The sequence below is a fragment of the Elephas maximus genome, chromosome 5 (genome assembly GCF_024166365.1).
Source record: "Elephas maximus indicus isolate mEleMax1 chromosome 5, mEleMax1 primary haplotype, whole genome shotgun sequence".
Lineage (NCBI taxonomy): Eukaryota > Metazoa > Chordata > Mammalia > Proboscidea > Elephantidae > Elephas > Elephas maximus.
Genome location: NC_064823.1, coordinates 118,791,127 through 118,809,724, shown reverse-complemented (window position 1 = coordinate 118,809,724; position 18,598 = coordinate 118,791,127). Strand labels below are relative to the sequence as shown.

General features: G+C 37.4%; 1 protein-coding gene across 10 annotated transcripts in view; it reads left to right on the top strand.

Annotated features, from left to right (window-relative positions):
- LIMCH1 (LIM and calponin homology domains 1) overlaps positions 1-12,828 on the top strand; it is a 430,644-nt gene extending 417,816 nt beyond the window's left edge. For 9 of the 10 annotated variants that reach the window (XM_049886942.1, XM_049886948.1, XM_049886943.1 and 6 more), the window contains 3 exons: positions 405-513; positions 3,104-3,206; positions 9,735-12,826. In XM_049886942.1, the coding sequence (XP_049742899.1) occupies positions 405-513; positions 3,104-3,206; positions 9,735-9,760 (238 nt within the window). In that variant the 3' untranslated portion in view covers positions 9,761-12,826. Of the gene's footprint in view, positions 1-404; positions 514-3,103; positions 3,207-9,734 lie in introns of all 10 variants that reach the window. The other variant, XM_049886947.1, reaches the window with a different exon arrangement.
- The last annotated feature ends 5,770 nt before the right edge of the window (positions 12,829-18,598 follow it).

The following is an 18,598-nucleotide window of genomic DNA, read 5'->3' as shown; positions in this document are numbered from 1 at the left end:
TGCTGAATCATCTCAAGGCATTTGGTCACTGTGGTTGAACAGACTACAACACAAATTTCTTGGAACAAATGAACACATACACACATACTTGCATACATACGCACACACACACACTCACCAGATTCATATCACAATAGTAAAAAAAAAAAAATAGTACCCTATTGTATTTAGTCTAGCAGTTGTCTATAAGCTATACCTGATATTTAATTCCTGTTCATTATTGATTCAATAATTTTCATTTCATTTATGATAAAAATGTGACCCGTGGGAAGAAGAATATCTAGCAGAGAAGAGGAATATCTCTTTTGCAGGAGGTTACATATTTGTGTATTTGATCAGCTATTCTAAACTGAAAATTTAATTTTATATGTGTATATATATATGTATTTTTTTTTTAAATCTAGGTCTATAAGTGGGAAGAAGCTGTGCTCCTCCTGTGGCCTTCCTTTGGGTAAAGGAGCTGCTATGATCATCGAGACTCTTAATCTCTATTTTCACATCCAGTGCTTTAGGGTACGTACTCATCACTCATCTTATTAAGTGCAACATCCTGTTATCTTTTGGCATCCTCTGTACTAAGAAATATCTCCTGGAAGTCCTGAAGGCCTTTGCTTGTGAGGTTTCCCCCTCTAGGTTGTGTAGAAGCATGGGTGGAGTACAGCCTTTAGATAAAGCTCTCCTATCATGCACTGCCCTGGAAAGTTGGCTTAGAAGAGACTAAACAAATGTGTGCAGTTGATGTTGTCTTTACACAACAGCTTTTGTTGATAACGCCCATATTCTCTAGTAGGTAGCTGAGAATGTGACGCTGGGAACACACCAATGCTTCCGAGTCTTATAGGGCCATGCATATTTATTTGGAGTATAATATCTTTGCTGATTCTTGAACTCTTGTGACTTAATGTCAAGGTCATTAGTCTTTGACCTAATGCAAGATTTTCTGCCAGTTACATGAGTATAGCTAGCTGCAAAGTTTTAAATCTTGGATTGAATGTGTATAATTTCAGATTGAATATCGTTCCCTCTAAGAACCTGCCCTGCTTACTCAGATTAAGTCAGTTGCCTTTGTTACATATTCTTATAGAACCTTTCCTGGCCCCTATTGCTCGTTACTAAATTCTTTAATTAAGACCTATCTCTTCAAATAGGCCATAAACTCCATAAAGACAGAATCCATGCCTGTCTTGCTCACCACTTTTGCCTCTGTACCTAACAGAGTGGGTGCCAATAAATATTTTTAGATGAATGAATTAATGAATAAACTGCAGATGAGGAAGCCTAGATTCTACTTAGTAGGTGAGCTAAACAGTGAGTTATACTTTATTATAAAATTCACAGGTTTGATCATATCAGCATTTCCTGTCTTTTCTTGACTCATGAATACATTTCAAATTAATATGTAATTACTGAATCCACACCTTGCAGCACTGAATAAGGGTCACCTCTTTCTTTGCATAACTCTGGCATGCTTCCTTTTTCCTTCTTGACTGTTTCCATATTTATTGTTGGTAGCTTCCTGGGCTATAAAGTAGATTTGTATAGGTTAAAAATGACTCTCACTTTGCCTATATGCTAAGTGAAAGTGAGTGAAATCATCCCCAAATTATTAATTTAATGTTGACAATCATTTGAAAGCAAGACATAACAACAACGTGAATACTTACTATAGATTCAATGTATCAAACATACTAGAATGAGAGCACAGTTTTCCATTTCCAAGTTTTATTTTATTTTTATAGAGAATAATTTCACAAATGGCAGCCAAATATATTCTCATTGTAAAATTAACCTGGATGATATATATCCTAAATTATCTAGAAGAGCTTTGAGGCTTCAGGAATATATACTTTTTTTAATTTCATGGTAATGCAAAGATGTGTTCCAGCACCACATTTTGTTCTCAGAAACTTTACCAAAGCTGGAAATAATGGAGGTGGCAGAGGGTTTTTGCAGATTCTCAAGGGATAGAATACTGGCATTCTTAGCTGTCAAGGCTTTTATTTTCTGTAATCATTCACTTCCTGGAGCTAGTCTGATGCTTTAAGGTACATTCTTAGATTTATTGCCCACCCTTGTGATGGAGCCCTGTTGACGCAGTGAATAAGAGTTTGGCTGCTAACCAAAATGTCAGCAGTTTGAATCCACCAGCCACTCCTATGGGGCAGTTCTACTCTGTCCTATAAGGTCTCTGTGAGTCAGAATCAACTTGACAGCAACAGATTTGGTTTTTTTATTTGTTTGGTTGGTTGGGTTTTTTTTTGTTTTTTTCTGTTTTTAGATGTAGCTGAAGCTTATAACATAATTTGAATGAAGCCGCCCCCGTCCCATATGGATTCAGGACCCCTTCTCCTGAGTTGGGTCCTAATCCCCCAGCAAGAGCCTGGTGTCTTGAGCAACTCCCCCTGCCACCTTCTCTGGTACAACCAGATGGTATATCCGTCAATCTCCTTCTCTACACAGGTTGACTTGGCTAAAGGAAGTTCCTTTTCTAGGAGATTTGTTACTCTGGGCATCAGTGTCTTTAATGTGGAAATATAAAGTGGAATGACTATTACCTATAATTCTGACCTGGCAGAACTTACCAACAATACTGAAAGCATCTAAAAGATTATTTGCAAAGAAGTCTCAATTGATAATTCATTGGCCGTGTGTTTATTGAAAACCACCATGTTTTAATGTGTTTAAAATGATTCTCCCATCTTGATGGAGAAACAGTGAAACAGTGTATTATAGAGGGTGAGAGCATAAGCTTTGGATTCAGTGCGACACACCACCACTTACGGGCATTACAACCTTGGACAAGTCAACTAACCTCTCTGAACTAATGTGCTCCTCTGTGAAATGAAAGGAGTTAGGGTAAAATCCTCAAAGTGTATTGTTGCTGTGTAAACCAGCTCTTTGGTATAGCACCTAGCATGTAGGAGATGCTCAACAAATATGCAGACTGTAGAAGTGATTAGTGTTCTAGTCGTGTAAACAGTAACTAAGCGGTATAAAGAAACAATTTCTCCTTAACAACACCACCAACAAAAATAAAATAAATTATAAAAGAAAGAAACAATTCCCCATGTATCTTATGGCTTCTGTTTTTCTTCCCCTCTAGTGTGGAATTTGTAAAGGACAGCTTGGAGATGCAGTGAGTGGGACAGATGTCAGGATTCGAAATGGTCTTCTGAACTGTAATGATTGCTACATGCGATCCAGAAGTAAGTACGGGGGAAGAGTCTTGAGATAAGTGATGCAGTCATATGCCCTTCCTAGAACCCAGTTTAGGAATTCAGCATTTCTCTCCACGGACAGTACTATCTTGAGGAAAACATTTATTCACATCTCTCGTTGTTGTTAGTTGCCATCTAGTCATCTCAGACTCATAGTGACCTCATATTTAACAGCAAAGCATTGCCTAGTCCTGTGCCATCTTCATGATCATTGCTATTTGAGCCCCTTGTTTCGGCCACTGTGTCAGTCCGTCTCACTCAGAGCCTCCGTCACCTTTGCCATCCATCCTTTTACCAACCATGATGTCCTTCTCTAGCAATTGGTTTTTCCTGATGATGTGCCCAAAGTAAACGAGGTGAAGTCTTGCCATCCTTGCTTCTAAGGAGCATCCTGGTTGTATGTTTTCTAAGGTTGCTATCCATAATGCTTTCACTGGCTAATTTCCAAAAGTAGATTGTGCCAGACCTTTCTTCCTAGCCTGTCTTAATCTAGAAGCTCTGCTGAAACCTGTCCATCATGGGTGACCCTGCTGGTATTTGAAATACTGGTAGCATAACTTACAGCATCATAGCAACATGCAAGCCACCACAGCACAACAAACTGACAGATGGTAGTAGTATCTGGGTAAATCTAGGTAAAAGAAATTAGAAAAGGAAATAACCCCTATTTAGCACTCGTTTCTTACTAGAAGTGATTGCTACAGTATGCACATATTCTTTCCATCCAGAAGTACGTTAACACACCAGCAGGTAAAAACTGCAGGCCAACTTTTAGACACTGCCAGAGCTCACATGTTATCAGGAGGGACCAGTCCCTGGAGGACATCATGCTTGGTAAAGTAGAGGGTCAGCGAAAAAGGGGAAGACCCTCAACAAGATGGACTGACACAGTGGCTGCAACAGTGGGCTCAAGCATAACAACAATCATGAGAATGGTACAGGACTGGGTGGCGTTTTGTTCTGTTGTGTATAGAGTCACGATGAGTTGGAACCAGCTCAATGGCACCTAACAACTACACAGCAGAGCTCACCGTAGACATTCTGGTGAGGCAGAAGGAAGATATCAGGTCTAGGAAGAATTATTCATTTGTTGAGGCATACCTTTAAAGACCAGCGCCATTTGGGAATGGTTTACCTGTGAAGAGTGGCTCTTGGCTGTTTATCAAATCAAGCACCATACTCCACATGCCCTACATTCAGGAGTTTGATTACATAATATGGTTTTGTTCCCAACTAAATTGAAAGCTCCTTAAGAGAGAAAATGGCTTCTGATCCTCTGTAAACTGCCACTCCAATACCTTAGTACACAGTCACAGCTGCCTTGGAGCTTCCCTGAACAGTCGACCCTCCCATTTTATATCTGAGCCTCCTAATATAGAAAGTTCTTGTTGGCTTCAGGGACGCCAGAGGGTGCTGTTGCCCAGGTGCTGTTTAGAAAATCTGAATAGCCAGTGGCTTGCCTTGAAATCCTTCCTCAGTCTCCAACATTAGGTATAATCCTTATGGTGGATAACCTAGACAGCAGGAGATCTTTTAATGCAAATTCATCAGTCAAAAACCCTTTCTTTTAAGAAGAAAAATATTAAGTGAAGAGAAGGAGTTTGAAATTCAAGAATGTTTTATTGTTTCTTAAAGTAAGTTAAGTCATGTTTTTACAGCCCTTATGCATTTTTTTTTTTTATGCATGGTCTCTAAATCTGCGAGGCAGAAGACTTTAAGAGTAAAAATTGTTTTAGACCTATGGTTTTAGTAAATTCAGAGGAATATGCACCCACCTAATAAAATGATGGGTTTTAAAAATTAAATCAAACCCAAGTGGTTTCGATTTATGATGAACATTGGACTTGGGGTCAAACAGTTCCAACTTAGAGCTGCTGCCATCAACCTGGACTGTTTATACCACAATTCGAGTTTTTTTTTGTTTGTGTTTGTTTTCATATACTAGACAAGAAAACTGAAAACCTTGTCTCCCAGGTTTCAAAATTATTTTTTTCCTATCATCTTCGGCAAGTTAAGCATTTTTTTCAGCCTTGGTGAACCAGCTGAATGTGAATCACAGAACCAGAAGAGGGCACTGTTAGGTTGCAGGACCGACCGTTGAGCCAGATGGAATTTCTTTCATAATTTAAAGTGTTGGAAGGATGCCAGCAGGGAATGAAACTGAATCTACCTCTAGGTGACAGTGACCTCTTTTGATCCAGATTTTTTTTTTTTTTTACTTGAGAAGTTGGGTGATTCATAATGACTTCTTTTGGGAATGAGCTTTTCGGATCTAGGCCAGGAATTTTTCTCTTACATATACAAATATAAAGGCCATCTCTATTAACTGTTTTTAATGCCAGATCTAAAGACAAGAATCAATAAAAATAAATAAATAAAGACAAGAATCATACAGTTTCTGTAACATTCTCATAAGATGGAAAATAAGAAAATGATTTGAAGGCAGTCTACAGTTGTGTTTTTTAAGTTTTTAATGCACTACTTTACTAGAAATTATTAGAATACTGAGAAAGACAAGGAAGAAAGCAAAAAGGCCCAATATCTCTCTGATTAAATAACCTCTGTAGAAATTCAAAAGAATAAACAAATGAAAGTTACAAATGGTATCTCATCTGGTTGGCTGCTAACCAAAAGGTTGGTAGTGATTCAAGCCCACCCAGCAGCCTGGTAAACTGCTCCCGTAAAGATTACTGCCAAGAAAGCCCTATGGGGCTGTTCTACCCTGCAACGCACAGGGTTGCCATGATTTGGGGGCCAACATGACGGCAGCTAACGACAATAGCAACAACAATAAATGGTATAAGGTTAGAAAATTTTCAACAGTTCAGAAAGATACCAAATGAAAAGGGAAAATTCCCAATTAGACATCATAATCACTTTCTGATATCTTCATGGGACAGGGGCAGAATGTATGTTTGTGTATATGTACATGGACATGCACACACACACACACACAGGTACATAGGTGTGTGGTGCATCTGTGTGTGTGTTCTTTCACAAGCTGATCGTATATTCATGGTGTTCTGTACTTAGTTTTCGTCATTGTTTTTACCTCATGATATGATGTCTTGGGCAATTTTTATGTATTAGCACATTCTTTCTCAACATTCTTTTTAATGGCTGCATACAATCCCATTGTATAGATTTGGCATAATTTATTTAACTGATTTTTGGTGGATGCACACTTTGGTTGTTTCCTGTTTTTTTAATACTACAAAAATATGCTCCAGTGAACATTCTGCATGTATATTGATGAATATTTGAAGGCATCTCCATATGGTAGATTCTGACCAGTAAGAAAGCAGTTCAAACCCACCAGCCACCCCCCGAGAAAAAGAGGGGCAGTTCTACTCTGACCTATAGGGTCACTGTGAGCTGAAATTGACTCGACAGCACGCTGGTTTAAGCAGTAATAATACTTCTGAGTTACAGGGCATGTGCTTTTTAAATTTTCATATACCTTGTCTAATTATCCTCAAAAAAAGTTGCACCCTCCCCCCAAAGTATATAAGAAAGGCTCTTTTCCACATTTATGTCAGCTCTGAATATCAGCAAGGAACCCTGGTGGCACAGTGGTTAAGTGCTCAGCTCCTAATTGAAAGATCCGTGGTTTGAAACCACCAGCCACTCCATGGGACAAAGATGTGGCAATCTGCTTCCATAAAGATTGCAACTGTGGAAAACCTGTGGGGCAGTAATTTCCAATTCACTGGGTGGGAAAAAAAAAAGAAAGATTCATTGCTTTGATTTGTATTTCTTTAATTATAAATGAGTTTGAGCATCTTTTTATATAGTTATTGGCTGTTTGTATTACTTTTCTATGAAGTGCTTCTCTACCTGAGGGAGACCTGGTGATCTGCTCCTGTAAAGATTAAAAATAAAAGATTTTTTATTTTATTATTATTATTACTTTTAAAGATTAGAGCCTAGAAAACCCTATGGGGCAGTTCTCCTCTGTCACAAGGGATCACCGTGAGTTAAAAATCAACTCAGCGGCAACTAACAACAACAACATCCTGTACCCGTTTTTTCTGTTGGCAGCTGATTGGTATAAGTTCTTTTTAAATTAAAGATACTCCCTCATTGTTGTATTTGCTACATTTTGCAGTAACTGTTGGCCTTTCCGCTTCCCGATTTATCATGCAAAAGATTTTCCTTTTAGGATGTAGATAATTAAATATATCTTTCTTTTTATATTTTGGATTTTGTATCTTAGAAAAACTCACCCTACTTTCACTATTCCAAGATTATAAATAACTTTAGCTGAGATTTCTCCTAGATATTTTTGTTTGTTTTTCACATGTAAATATGTGATCATCAGGAATGCATTTTGGGGTAAGATAGTCCAGCTTTATTTTTTCCCCCAATTAGCCAGTAGTGAGAATATCATTTAATGAATAATCCGTCTTTTTTTTTCCCCCCGCTATGCCACCTTTATCATAAACTAAGCCCATACATACTTGCATCTATCTCTGAATGTTTTATTGGATTTCATTTACCTATTCTCCAGTGTCTGCCTTAGTTATTGTAGCTTTATAATATGTTTTAATATTGGGTAATAGTGGCCACCCTCTCTCTCATTATTTTTCCCAAAATTTTCCTAATTTGTCTCTCATGTTTATTTTTCCACATAAATGTTAGTACCATTTTAGGCCAAATTTTAATTAAGTCAACACATGACAAGAAGAATGACCAGTATATCTGAGACTACTACTCATTTCTTTAGTGGTGTCATAGAAATAAATATCCTTTAGGGGTGAACGGGTGGAGGGGACGGGATTACAGTTGGCTAGAGAAGTATAAATACATCTGAATTGGTTGAGTATACCATAGATGCAATAAAAGAATCAGAATTGGAAGAAATGGCTAAAAATCATTCTTTTTCTTTATTTTTATCTGAGTTGAGAAGATGGGAGATGGATGGATATGAGGGGTGGTTTACATCAGAGGCATTCGAAGTGAAACGAAATAATTTTATTTTGTAGAATAAAACCTGAATATATAATCCTATTTTCTCCAAGTAACTAGTCACATGTAAATGAAATTTTTCTCTTGGAGGGAAAAATAGCATAACAGCATATTAAAATGCAATTCCTAAAAGCAATGTAAACAGTTTTTAAGTTCATATGTAAATGGGAATGGAAGTGCAAAACAAATTACCTGTCACAAATCAGGCCTTCACATGTTTAACTTGTGCCATTTGTGCTTGAGTGTTGGATGACTGTGTCTTGGTACATGGTGTTCTGTGCCATCATTCACTCTTGTGAAATGCATTTAGCGCTAACTCCCCAGGGTCTTTTCCAGTGTTGCAGTAGCCTCATCACAACTGTAGGGCCTAAATGAAGGAAAAACCTTGCAAAGGCATCAGCAAGAAATATGGAGCCCAGATCATCCTTTCTAGATAGTGTTGCCAGATAAAATACAAGATACCCAGTTAATGTTTTCCCAGTTAAGTTTGAATTTTAGATAAATGATGAATATTTTATTTAGTATGAATATGTCCCAATATTGCAAGCTCTTTCCTTAACGCAGTGGTTTTGGGTTTTCCTTAACGCAAGTATGTCCCAAACATTGCATGGTATATACTTACATTAAACAATTATTTGTCGTTTATTTGAAATTCAAATTCTACTGAGTGTCCTGTATTTTTATTTGCTAAATCTAACAATCCTATTTCTAGGTCATGTGTCAAATTCCTCAGTTATGATGTATTTATTCTTAGAGAACCAAAAACCTAAAGAAACTGAGGAAAAAGAGATTATTGTTTTGCTTATTTGCCTCAAAAGACAAAGTGAAAACTCCGTGAAAGTTCATTTGGTGTAGGGTGAAATCCATAGCATTTCTAATCCAGGGCTTCAAACTAGTTTGCACCCCTGCTGAGAATTTGCATTCCTAACAAGGTACCAGGCAATGCTAATACTGCTGGTTAGGGAGTAGGGAGCAATTCTGAGAGCCACTAAACCAAAAAACCAAACTCGTTGCCCTTGAGTCTACTCCAACTCATAGTGACCCTATAGGACAGAGTAGAACTGGCCTATAGGGTTTCCAAGGAGCTCCTGGTGGCTTCCAACTGCTGACCTTTTGGTTAGCAGCCGTAGCAAAAACCCACTGCTATCAGAGTCGATTCAGACTCATAGCGACCCCATAGGGTTTCCAAGGCTGTGAATCTTTATGGAAACACACAGCCACATCCTTCTTCCACAGAGCTGCAGGTGGTTTCAAACCACTAGCTGCTGGGGCTTCTTACGAGAATAGAGATTCTCAAATTTTATTATACATAACAATCACCTGTGGATTTGTTAACATGTAGATTCTGATTCAGTATATCTGGGGTAGAAATGTAAATTCGAACCAGATGTTCAAACCAGACCAAATGTGTTACAAAGCCGTGATTTTCCCACCCTGGGGGGAAGAAAGTTTACCAGAGGCAACTGCTAATCTGGGAAGTTTTAAAACATCTAAAGCAAGAAGTGCTGACAGCTTTCACCAAATGTTGCTCTGCTTTCTTTATCACAGGTGCTGGCCAACCTACAACGTTGTGATATGGTTCTCAAGCTTCCAGATCATTCACCATTTGTTTATTGAGGGTGTCCCTGGCAATCGCCTAACAAAATCCCAAATTCGGGGGCTTCCCAGCATTCATCTGATTTCAGAAAGGCTATTCTAAAAGATGGTATCTGTTCTTTTGTAGCACAGTGTTTGTGTTTTACCTTTTTTTTTTTTTTTGCATTTGCACATATATAAAAGAGAATATTGATCCTGAATAGCTCAAAAAGGGTCTTAGCATGGTCAAGCAGGCTTATGGTTTAAAATGTGCTATTCTCTTCTTTGGGACTTAATAAGGTAAATGATGCAATGAACCTGTTTTGTGTTAGTATTTCTAGGAATTAAACATTTTACGTTTACAGAATTAAGCTGCAGAAAGTGCAAGACATGCCAATTTGAGACATGCAGTCTTCTAAGATAGGATAAGATTAATGCATTTCAGAAACTAAACATCACAGCGAGCTGTCTGAGCTATAACTTGTTTTAAATGCAAAGACACTAGTCTGATAATATATACTGTAATCCTGAAAACCTTTGTGTTACTTAATTTTTGAGGGTAGAAGTTATACCAATAAATTATTGCACCGTTAGCATTAGATTTTGTGTTCCTTGGAAGTTATGTCATTAATATAGGCTGTTCCATCAAATAAAGAGAACCCTTGCAATATCTGCTAGACTTACACTCTGGGACATTGCCCAAGGGTAGGAAAACGACAGCGGGAAATATTTCTGTCATCATTTCCAACGTTATTGCCAAAATCTGTGAAAAAGTTTAATGTTCAAAAGAGTGGTAGATCATAGCCATGAGATCTGTGTGGCTTGCTTCTCTTCAGGCACTAGATTAGGAGTCCTCAATAAGGGACTTTATATTAGGCAGTGGAAGATCTCATTGAGATAAGTCATCATTAGGAGTGGCCACGCCCCACCTTGCCTGCAAGTTCTCCTTGAGGGCCTGCAACTCAAGAATCTAAATAAAAGCATCAATTCCATCTTCATAGAATCCAAAATGGCATAATGTTGTGAAAAGCCACTGGTGTGTGATCAGCAATAACCTACCGCTCAAATTGTGCCCTGCCCACTCTAATGGACACATGCTCTCCTTCATTCTCCTTCATCACCACCTCTCTTCACCATCAAGAATTCTGGACCCTGCGCATAGAGAAGTTTATAGAGAGGACCTCTTACCGGGAGCTTGTTTATCTTCTGCCTTGTGTGAGGAGTTTCAGCTGGCCAAGAAAAGAGTCAAGTTATTAAAAAAAGTCACGTTTTAGATCTCAAGGCTGTTTTCTTTAAGACTGAGAAGGAAGAACTATTTATTCTGCCTTAAAACAATGGCAAATAAGTGAAGATTACATTATGTGAATGTAGACTATGGAGACACTCCTACCTAATAGGTTAATGTAGTCCTAAAAGGAGATCAAGTAGATGTTTTTCTGTTATGTAAGCAATAATTCTTTTTCTGTGTCTTACTGAGTATTTAAAAAAAAAAAAAAACCCATTGCCATGGAGTCGATTCTGACTCATAGTGACCCTGGTGGTGTACTAGTTAAGAGCTGCGGCTGTTAACCAAAAGGTCGGCAGTTTGAATCCACCAGGTGCTCCTTGGAAACCCTATGGGGCAGTTCTACTCTATTCTTTGGGGTTGCTGTGAGTTGCTGAGTATGGCTAGCAATTATTTATTTACATGCTAGATGGTTCTTTGCATCTGGGTTCCATATAAGTGCAGAAATTTCCTCAGCCACTGGAGGTATTTTGACCGTATTTTCATTTGGACAAGCTGTTGTTAGATTGAAATTTACACACCATTTCATTAAAAATTGTGCCTTAGAAAATGCAAAGCCGTTGCACATAGTCAGTGGTGAATCATGGGTGCAGTACATTGAAGGGAGATGAAGTCATTTCCAAGGTCCCAAGACTTCTCATGAAGGTATTTGCTGTTTTACAGGAAAAAAAATTTACAGAAAAAAAAGCAAAAGAAAAAAGTTTTGAAAATGTACAGATTAAGTCCAATATTTTGATTAACCACCTGCATGTTTATTAACTATTTTGATAATGTGGATGTTTACACTTTGCATGATCTTAGCAGAGTACCTTATCACAAGTGATGCACAAACATGTACAATATGATCATTCATAACCGGTTTTTATAGAATACTTTTTACATGTGAAACTCCATCCGTTATGTAAGGCATATATGAATATTGCACATTCTCTTCTGGTTTCACAAACCCATTTATACATATTTCTTAGTGAGACTCATTATACATGTATTGAAGCTAGAATCGAGTCAAGAAAAATAAAGCCCCATTCTCCAACTGCAGAACGTGCTTTTCCATAATGAACACTAGTCACCAGCACAGAATAATCTCCTACATTTTCTAAATTCTAATTGCCAACTGTTTCTATTTATATTTGATTTATATTTCATTTGGAGTCTGTTACATGGCAGCTTCAGCAGACTCGATCTTGTTTTTCCCAGTGCAGCATAATGAGTATGATCTATTTCTTTTTAAATAATCTTTGAGATCCCGGGGTGGGGGAGGGGGGGAATGCTCTGCACTGTTGAGCTATAATATAAACGCGTTTGTTTAAAAAAAAAAAAAAGGGATGAGGCAAGTGAGTGATTTATCGTTCCTAAGGAAGTATATAAGTATATCTGATTTTTTTCCTCATACTCCAAATACTAGTCCCATCTCTTTCTTAAGAAAACATGGGTAATGCTTTGTTTTTCACTAGCAAACTTTTATGACATTTCCTCATTCTTTCTATGTACTGTTATTAATGCAATACCTATTATAGTTATCCATACACAGTATAAGATTTAACGAACTACAGGATCCACCTCCTATGTGAGTCTGTCTAAAAGATATTACTGTTATGGGTGGGCCAATGTTCTATATCAATTACACTAACCTTCATTTACAATATTTATTCTAAAATGCCTCTGAGAAATAGTAAGAAAATAAAAATAAAAAGTTGTCTAAAATGCAACAGCTTTTATAGTAAATGTACATTTATAAATAAAATACTCCAATCAATTTTGTATTCTATTGATTTGGTGGAGGTGGGGGGCAGGTGTTGGTTTTCTTACAGGGACAAGGGAGAATGGACTTCTCCCTTACAGCATTTGGTCCAGGGTTATATAGTCAGATGGTGTCAATGGATTGTTGTATATTTGAGGTCAACTCTTTAGGGAAAATCAAACTTCTCAGCTGGTTGTAGGGGTGACTGAGGAATTGTCTTCCACTGAAGGGTTCAAGGTGGCCCAGATGGTTAAGCACTTGGCTAGTAACAAGTGTTGGTAGTTTGAATCCACCCACAAGTGCCTCAGAAGAAAGGCTTGGTGGTCTACTGCCAAAAGACCATAAAAAAAAATCCATCGAAAACCCTATGGAGTACATTTTTACTCTGAAACACATGGGGTCACCATGAATTGAAATCCACCCCACAGCAACCATCTGGTTTTGTTTTTGAAGCATTCAAGGTTCCTTGAGCTGAGACCCACAGTAACCAGGGGGAACCGTGAAAATGTCAGTGGAAATTGTCTGAGACACCGAAATGATGGGCAACTTCTAGCACTTGCTACAGAAAAACAAGGCAATCCCCTTAAATCCCTATATCCTGCCATTTTTTTTTTTTTTTTTTTTTTGCACCAATATCTCTCACTCACTGTGTACAGAGTCTGTTTCACTGAGGGCCATTTGCTTGGTTGTTGAACCAGGGAATATGCTGTGAGACAGCGGCATCATGCTAACTCTTTCTAAAATACATGTGTATTTTACTTTGCATTCTGTCTCGTATTTGTAAGTGGTGGTAATAGCAAGCAGATTCCTTAGAATTTTCAATTGCTTTAAGATGTAACATCCTAATTACTACTATGCTTTGTATTCTGCCTTTTTTTTCCAAAGTTTCATAGGCAGTCAGCAGTTGCTGCTGTTTCCATAGAGAAAAGAATTCTTTCATAAGAGAGTTTTAGTAGCTATCAGAGTAACTTAATACATCCATTGTTATTTAAATGAAAATTCATTCAACTAGAAAGCATTTGAAAACAAAAGACTTATTTTAGCATGAAGTCCATAAAGAATGTCTTTATTAAAAGAAAATGTCTTACCTCAGATATGTTGAATTAACTTTCTTTCCATTGACCTTCTTTAAGACCTAAGGACTTTTTTTAGGGTCCAAATCTAGACCACACAGAAAACCAATCCTTCCTCCGCTATCTAAGTCAGGAGTTACAAATTCAAATGACTGGAGGGAACAGGCATTGTAAGTGAGAGAAGAGAATAGAGAATGGTGTGGGCTATGGCAAACGGATAAAAGAACAATTTCTTTCTAAAGAGGGAAGCAGCTACTTTGTTCCAGTCAATTGTTTTCATATGAGTCGGTAGAGAATGGTATAGACTGTGGCAAACTGAAAAAGAACATTTCTGTTTAAATAGAAGGTAGTTACTTGGGTCCAGCCAATTGACAGTTGGAGCTATTTCCCAGTACAGTGTAGAACAAAATTATGGGGCTCAACAAAATACATCTCCAAGTCTAATTTTGTTCTCAAGCCACAAATTTGTAACATGTCGTTGTCTTCTCTTTGCTTTTCTATCAGCTTCTACTAACTTGCTCTGCTGTGAGTCATTCCATTTGACAAATATATCAAGAAACGGCCATGCAAAATATTTGCTTTCCGGAATACCCTGGGTTATTCAAAAAAAGAAGCTAATAGAGTTATGAATCAACAGGTCATATTGCTACATTTTATAACACTTTGGTGTAGTACTATTTATGTGACATCATCAAAAACTGTTATTTTACAAACACCCATGTTCAGTTCTGTACCTAACCCTGCCAAACCATACCCTTAATAGTTTTGCTTTTGCCTCTCAGTGACTCAAAAGGACTTAGAAAAATGTACAAATATACAGAGTAGGATTTTTTGTAACTTAGCATTGTTTTATCAAATGCACTTAAGTTTTTTTGTTTATTTTTTTAATTTTGGTGAAAATATACACAGCCAAAGATATACCATTTCAACAATTTCTACATGTACAATTCAGTGACATTGGTTACATTCTTCAAGTTGTGCTACCATTCTTGCTATCCTTTTCCACATATTCCCCCACCATTATCTTAAACTCCTTGCCCTCTAAGCTTCCCATCCAACCTTTCAAGTTTGCCATTATCAATTTGGTCTCACATAGATAATTCTTTAAAAGAGCACAATGCCCAAAGCAAATATACTAATTAAACTATTTTGGAGTTCAAACAAGACTTCAAGGAATTGTTTTGGTTTAAAGTTTAAAGATTATCTCAGGGCAATAGTTTTGGGGGCTTATCCGGCCTCAATGGCTCCAGAAAGTCTAGATTCCATTGGAAATTTGAAATTTTGTTCCACATATCAAATGCACTTTTGCAAGTATTCCTTTGTTTATCAAATCACATGGTGTGTGAGAAGATAGATATATTTCTCCCCATTATATAGATGAGGTCTAGGGGAATAAGTGACTTGCTTTGCATGAGTATGTTGAAGACTTTACATAATAGTGTATTTCACCAACTGTCCCTGATCACCGGTGATCACACAAACTCCTACTTAAATATCCTTGGCTGTAGGATGAAAGGATCTCATGTAGAGCCAACTGGGAAGACCCTTTGATATAGCTAGATTTTGACAGGATTTGACCTGCACACAAATGTAGACTAGAACACTCACGGTAAATTTACAATTATAAATAAAATACTTGAATGAACAAAGTTTTGTTTTGTTTTTCCATCTGGGGTTTGATTTTCTTACTCTGGGAAGAAAGCATAGAGCTCTCCTTTGAGGCATGGACTTGGACTGTTTGCTAGAAGGGAGGCTGGGGAGTCCTTCTATGCCAACCTCAGCCTTGTCCATTGAGTTATTCCGGGGCTGCACTGAACTCTCCCTCAACATACACCACCTCCGAAAGCCCCTACTGCCCTGAGATGATCTTTAAACTTTAAACCTGAACCAAACAATCCTCTAAAGTCGTCTTTGAGCCAAAAAATAACTTACTTTAATTAGTAAAGTATATATGCTTTGAGAATTGTGCTTTTTTAAAGAATTGTCTATTTCTGATCAATTGATACCACCTCTATGCCTACCCAAGACTAGTTTCTAGAGTTGGGAAAAATTAGTCCTACCTCATAGATAATAAGTTTGTTGTTATTAGGTGCTGTTGAGTCAATTTCGATTCATAGCAACCCCATGTGACAGTTGAACTGTCCACAGAGGGTTTTCTATCCTATAATCTTTATGGGAGCACATCGCCAGGTCTTTCTCCCATAGAGCCACTGGGAGGTTTGAACCACCAACCTTCCAATTAGCAGCTAAGTGCTTAGCCATTGCACTACGAAGGCTCCCTAATAACACACTTATCCAACGAAGATTTTGTTTCCAAGCTGGACCTCAGCTTTCTCAAACTCAAAAGCCAACCCTGAAAAAAGGAAGGTCCTCTTTCTAACCACTTTATTGAGGAGAGAAGATACCCCATCTTGGTTCATATATCACAAGATTATTTCACCACAGACAGATTTATTGATACAATAATCAAGGTGTTTAATTTTTTTCAGCAGGAATAATGACATCCATGAAATTCTATTTTCTTTTTTGTCCACCAGGGAGAATAAGAGAATTATTTCAGCAGGCCCTGTGGGTTTAGAAAACTTCTTGGCTGAAAATGACTGAGATCCCATTATAGGAAGCTCCTATCAAACATTGTATCAAGCACTACACTCTCACAGCTCTATGGTACAATATTAATTACCACCCCAAACTCTAATCCTGGAGCACTCTACAGGAATCCAGGAAACGTAGTGATGATAAGTGTATTTCATGTTTTCTTTTACTTTGAAAATTGAGAAGCTGTGTCTTGCTTATGTGATAACACACCAGGAAACAAGTGGAATATTTGGCTAGACAAGTGAAGAATGCTCATTCTGAGATTATCCAAGAAAGTCCAAAAAGAAGGAATAATCAAAGGAATTGGGATTTACAGCAACATTTACTGTAAAGATAACAAAGTACACATCTTGTGTAAGAGTGGTTAAACTAATTACAATTAACACAAGATATGGCCCAGAAACAGAACCAAATAAAAATAAAAATTTAGTGTATGACAATGATGGTATCACTAATCAGTGGGTAAAGGAGGGACAGTTGGTTAAAGTCAGCCTTCACGATAAAATTAATTCCAGGTGGATTAAAGTGTTAAGTATAAGAAAAAAGAAAAACAAAAGAATTATAGGTTTAAATATGTTTAAATATATAGTCAATATAATTACAAGCAAACTTGAAAAACTGGGGAATATATTTCCAACAAATATGACTAAGATTTAATATCAACACATTCACAAATCAGTAGAAAATGGGGAAAAGTTCACACAAGATGAAATATAAACATCTAATAAACATGGAAAAATGTTCAGCCTCACTAGTGAGGACAGAAATATATATTAAGACAATAATAGTACCACAAGCCTCCGCCCCCACCAAAAAAGAGAAAACATAAAGTACTGATAAATTCAACTATTTTACAATTAAGAACTTATATATGGCAAAAAGACAAGCTACTGAGAAGAGATATTTGCCATAAAAAAAAATACATATACATAATCAACAAAAGATTAGTATCTAGAATATATAAAGAATTCCAAAATATTAATAGGAAAAATACAAACAGCTAGATAGAAGAACAAGCAAAAGACCTGTATAGGCAATTTAGAGGAGAACATGAAGAGCTGAAAAACACATAACATACAATTTCATTAGGAGGAAACGGAAAATTAAAACCATTTTAATGTTCCATTTTACACCCACCGGACTGGTAAACATTTAAAGCTCTGATGAGACCAAGTGTTAATAAGGATGTGGAGCAGTGGGAACTGAAACTCCAGAGAAGCTCAAGAAATCCTCCCACATGAGGTTTAGGAGACAGGCTCAAGAATGTCCCCCACAGTGGGATGCAGACATCAAATTATCGTAAAAACACCAGACTTAATGGTCTGACTGAGACTAGAGGGACCCTGGAGGTCATGGTCCCTGGACCCTCTCTTAGCCCAACACTGGAACCACTCCCGAAGCCAACTCATCAGGCAGGGATTGTACTGGACTAGAAGGCAGGAAATGGTACTGGTGAGGAGTGAGCTTCTTGGGTCAGGTAGACACATGAGACTACGTGGGCAACTCCTGTCTGGAGAGGAGATGAGAAGGCAGAGGAGGACAGGAGCTGGTTGGATGGACAGGGGAATACAGGATGGAAAGGAGCATGCTGTCTTATTAGGGGGAGAGCAGCTAAGGGTACATAGCAAGGTATGTATAAGTTTTTGTATGAGAGACTAACCTGATTTTTAAACTTTCATTTAAAGCATAATGAATTAAAAAAAAAAAATGTTCCCTACAAAGCACTGCTTGGATATACATTGTGGTCTATACCATTTTAGTAGGAAAAATGAGTGAACTGCAGTGTACATACATTTGGGTGAATCACAAAAAATAACATTAAAATAAAACAAGACACAGACGATTACATACAATATGATAGCATTTATATAAAGTTCAAAGACAATTGAAAACGAAACATTATACTCTTTGGGGATACATAATATACAGCAAAACAGTAAAGCAAAGCAAAAGAATAATATGGACAAAATTGAGGGTAGTCATTGCATCTGGGCAGGAGGAGGGGGGCCCTATCAGGGTGAGCAAACAGAGAGTATCCACTTTATTGCTTTTTAATTTTTAACATTTATTCATAAATTCTGTTTTGTTATGAGTACAGTCAGCCTTACTAGATACTGGCAAACTGCTTTCTAAAGTGGTT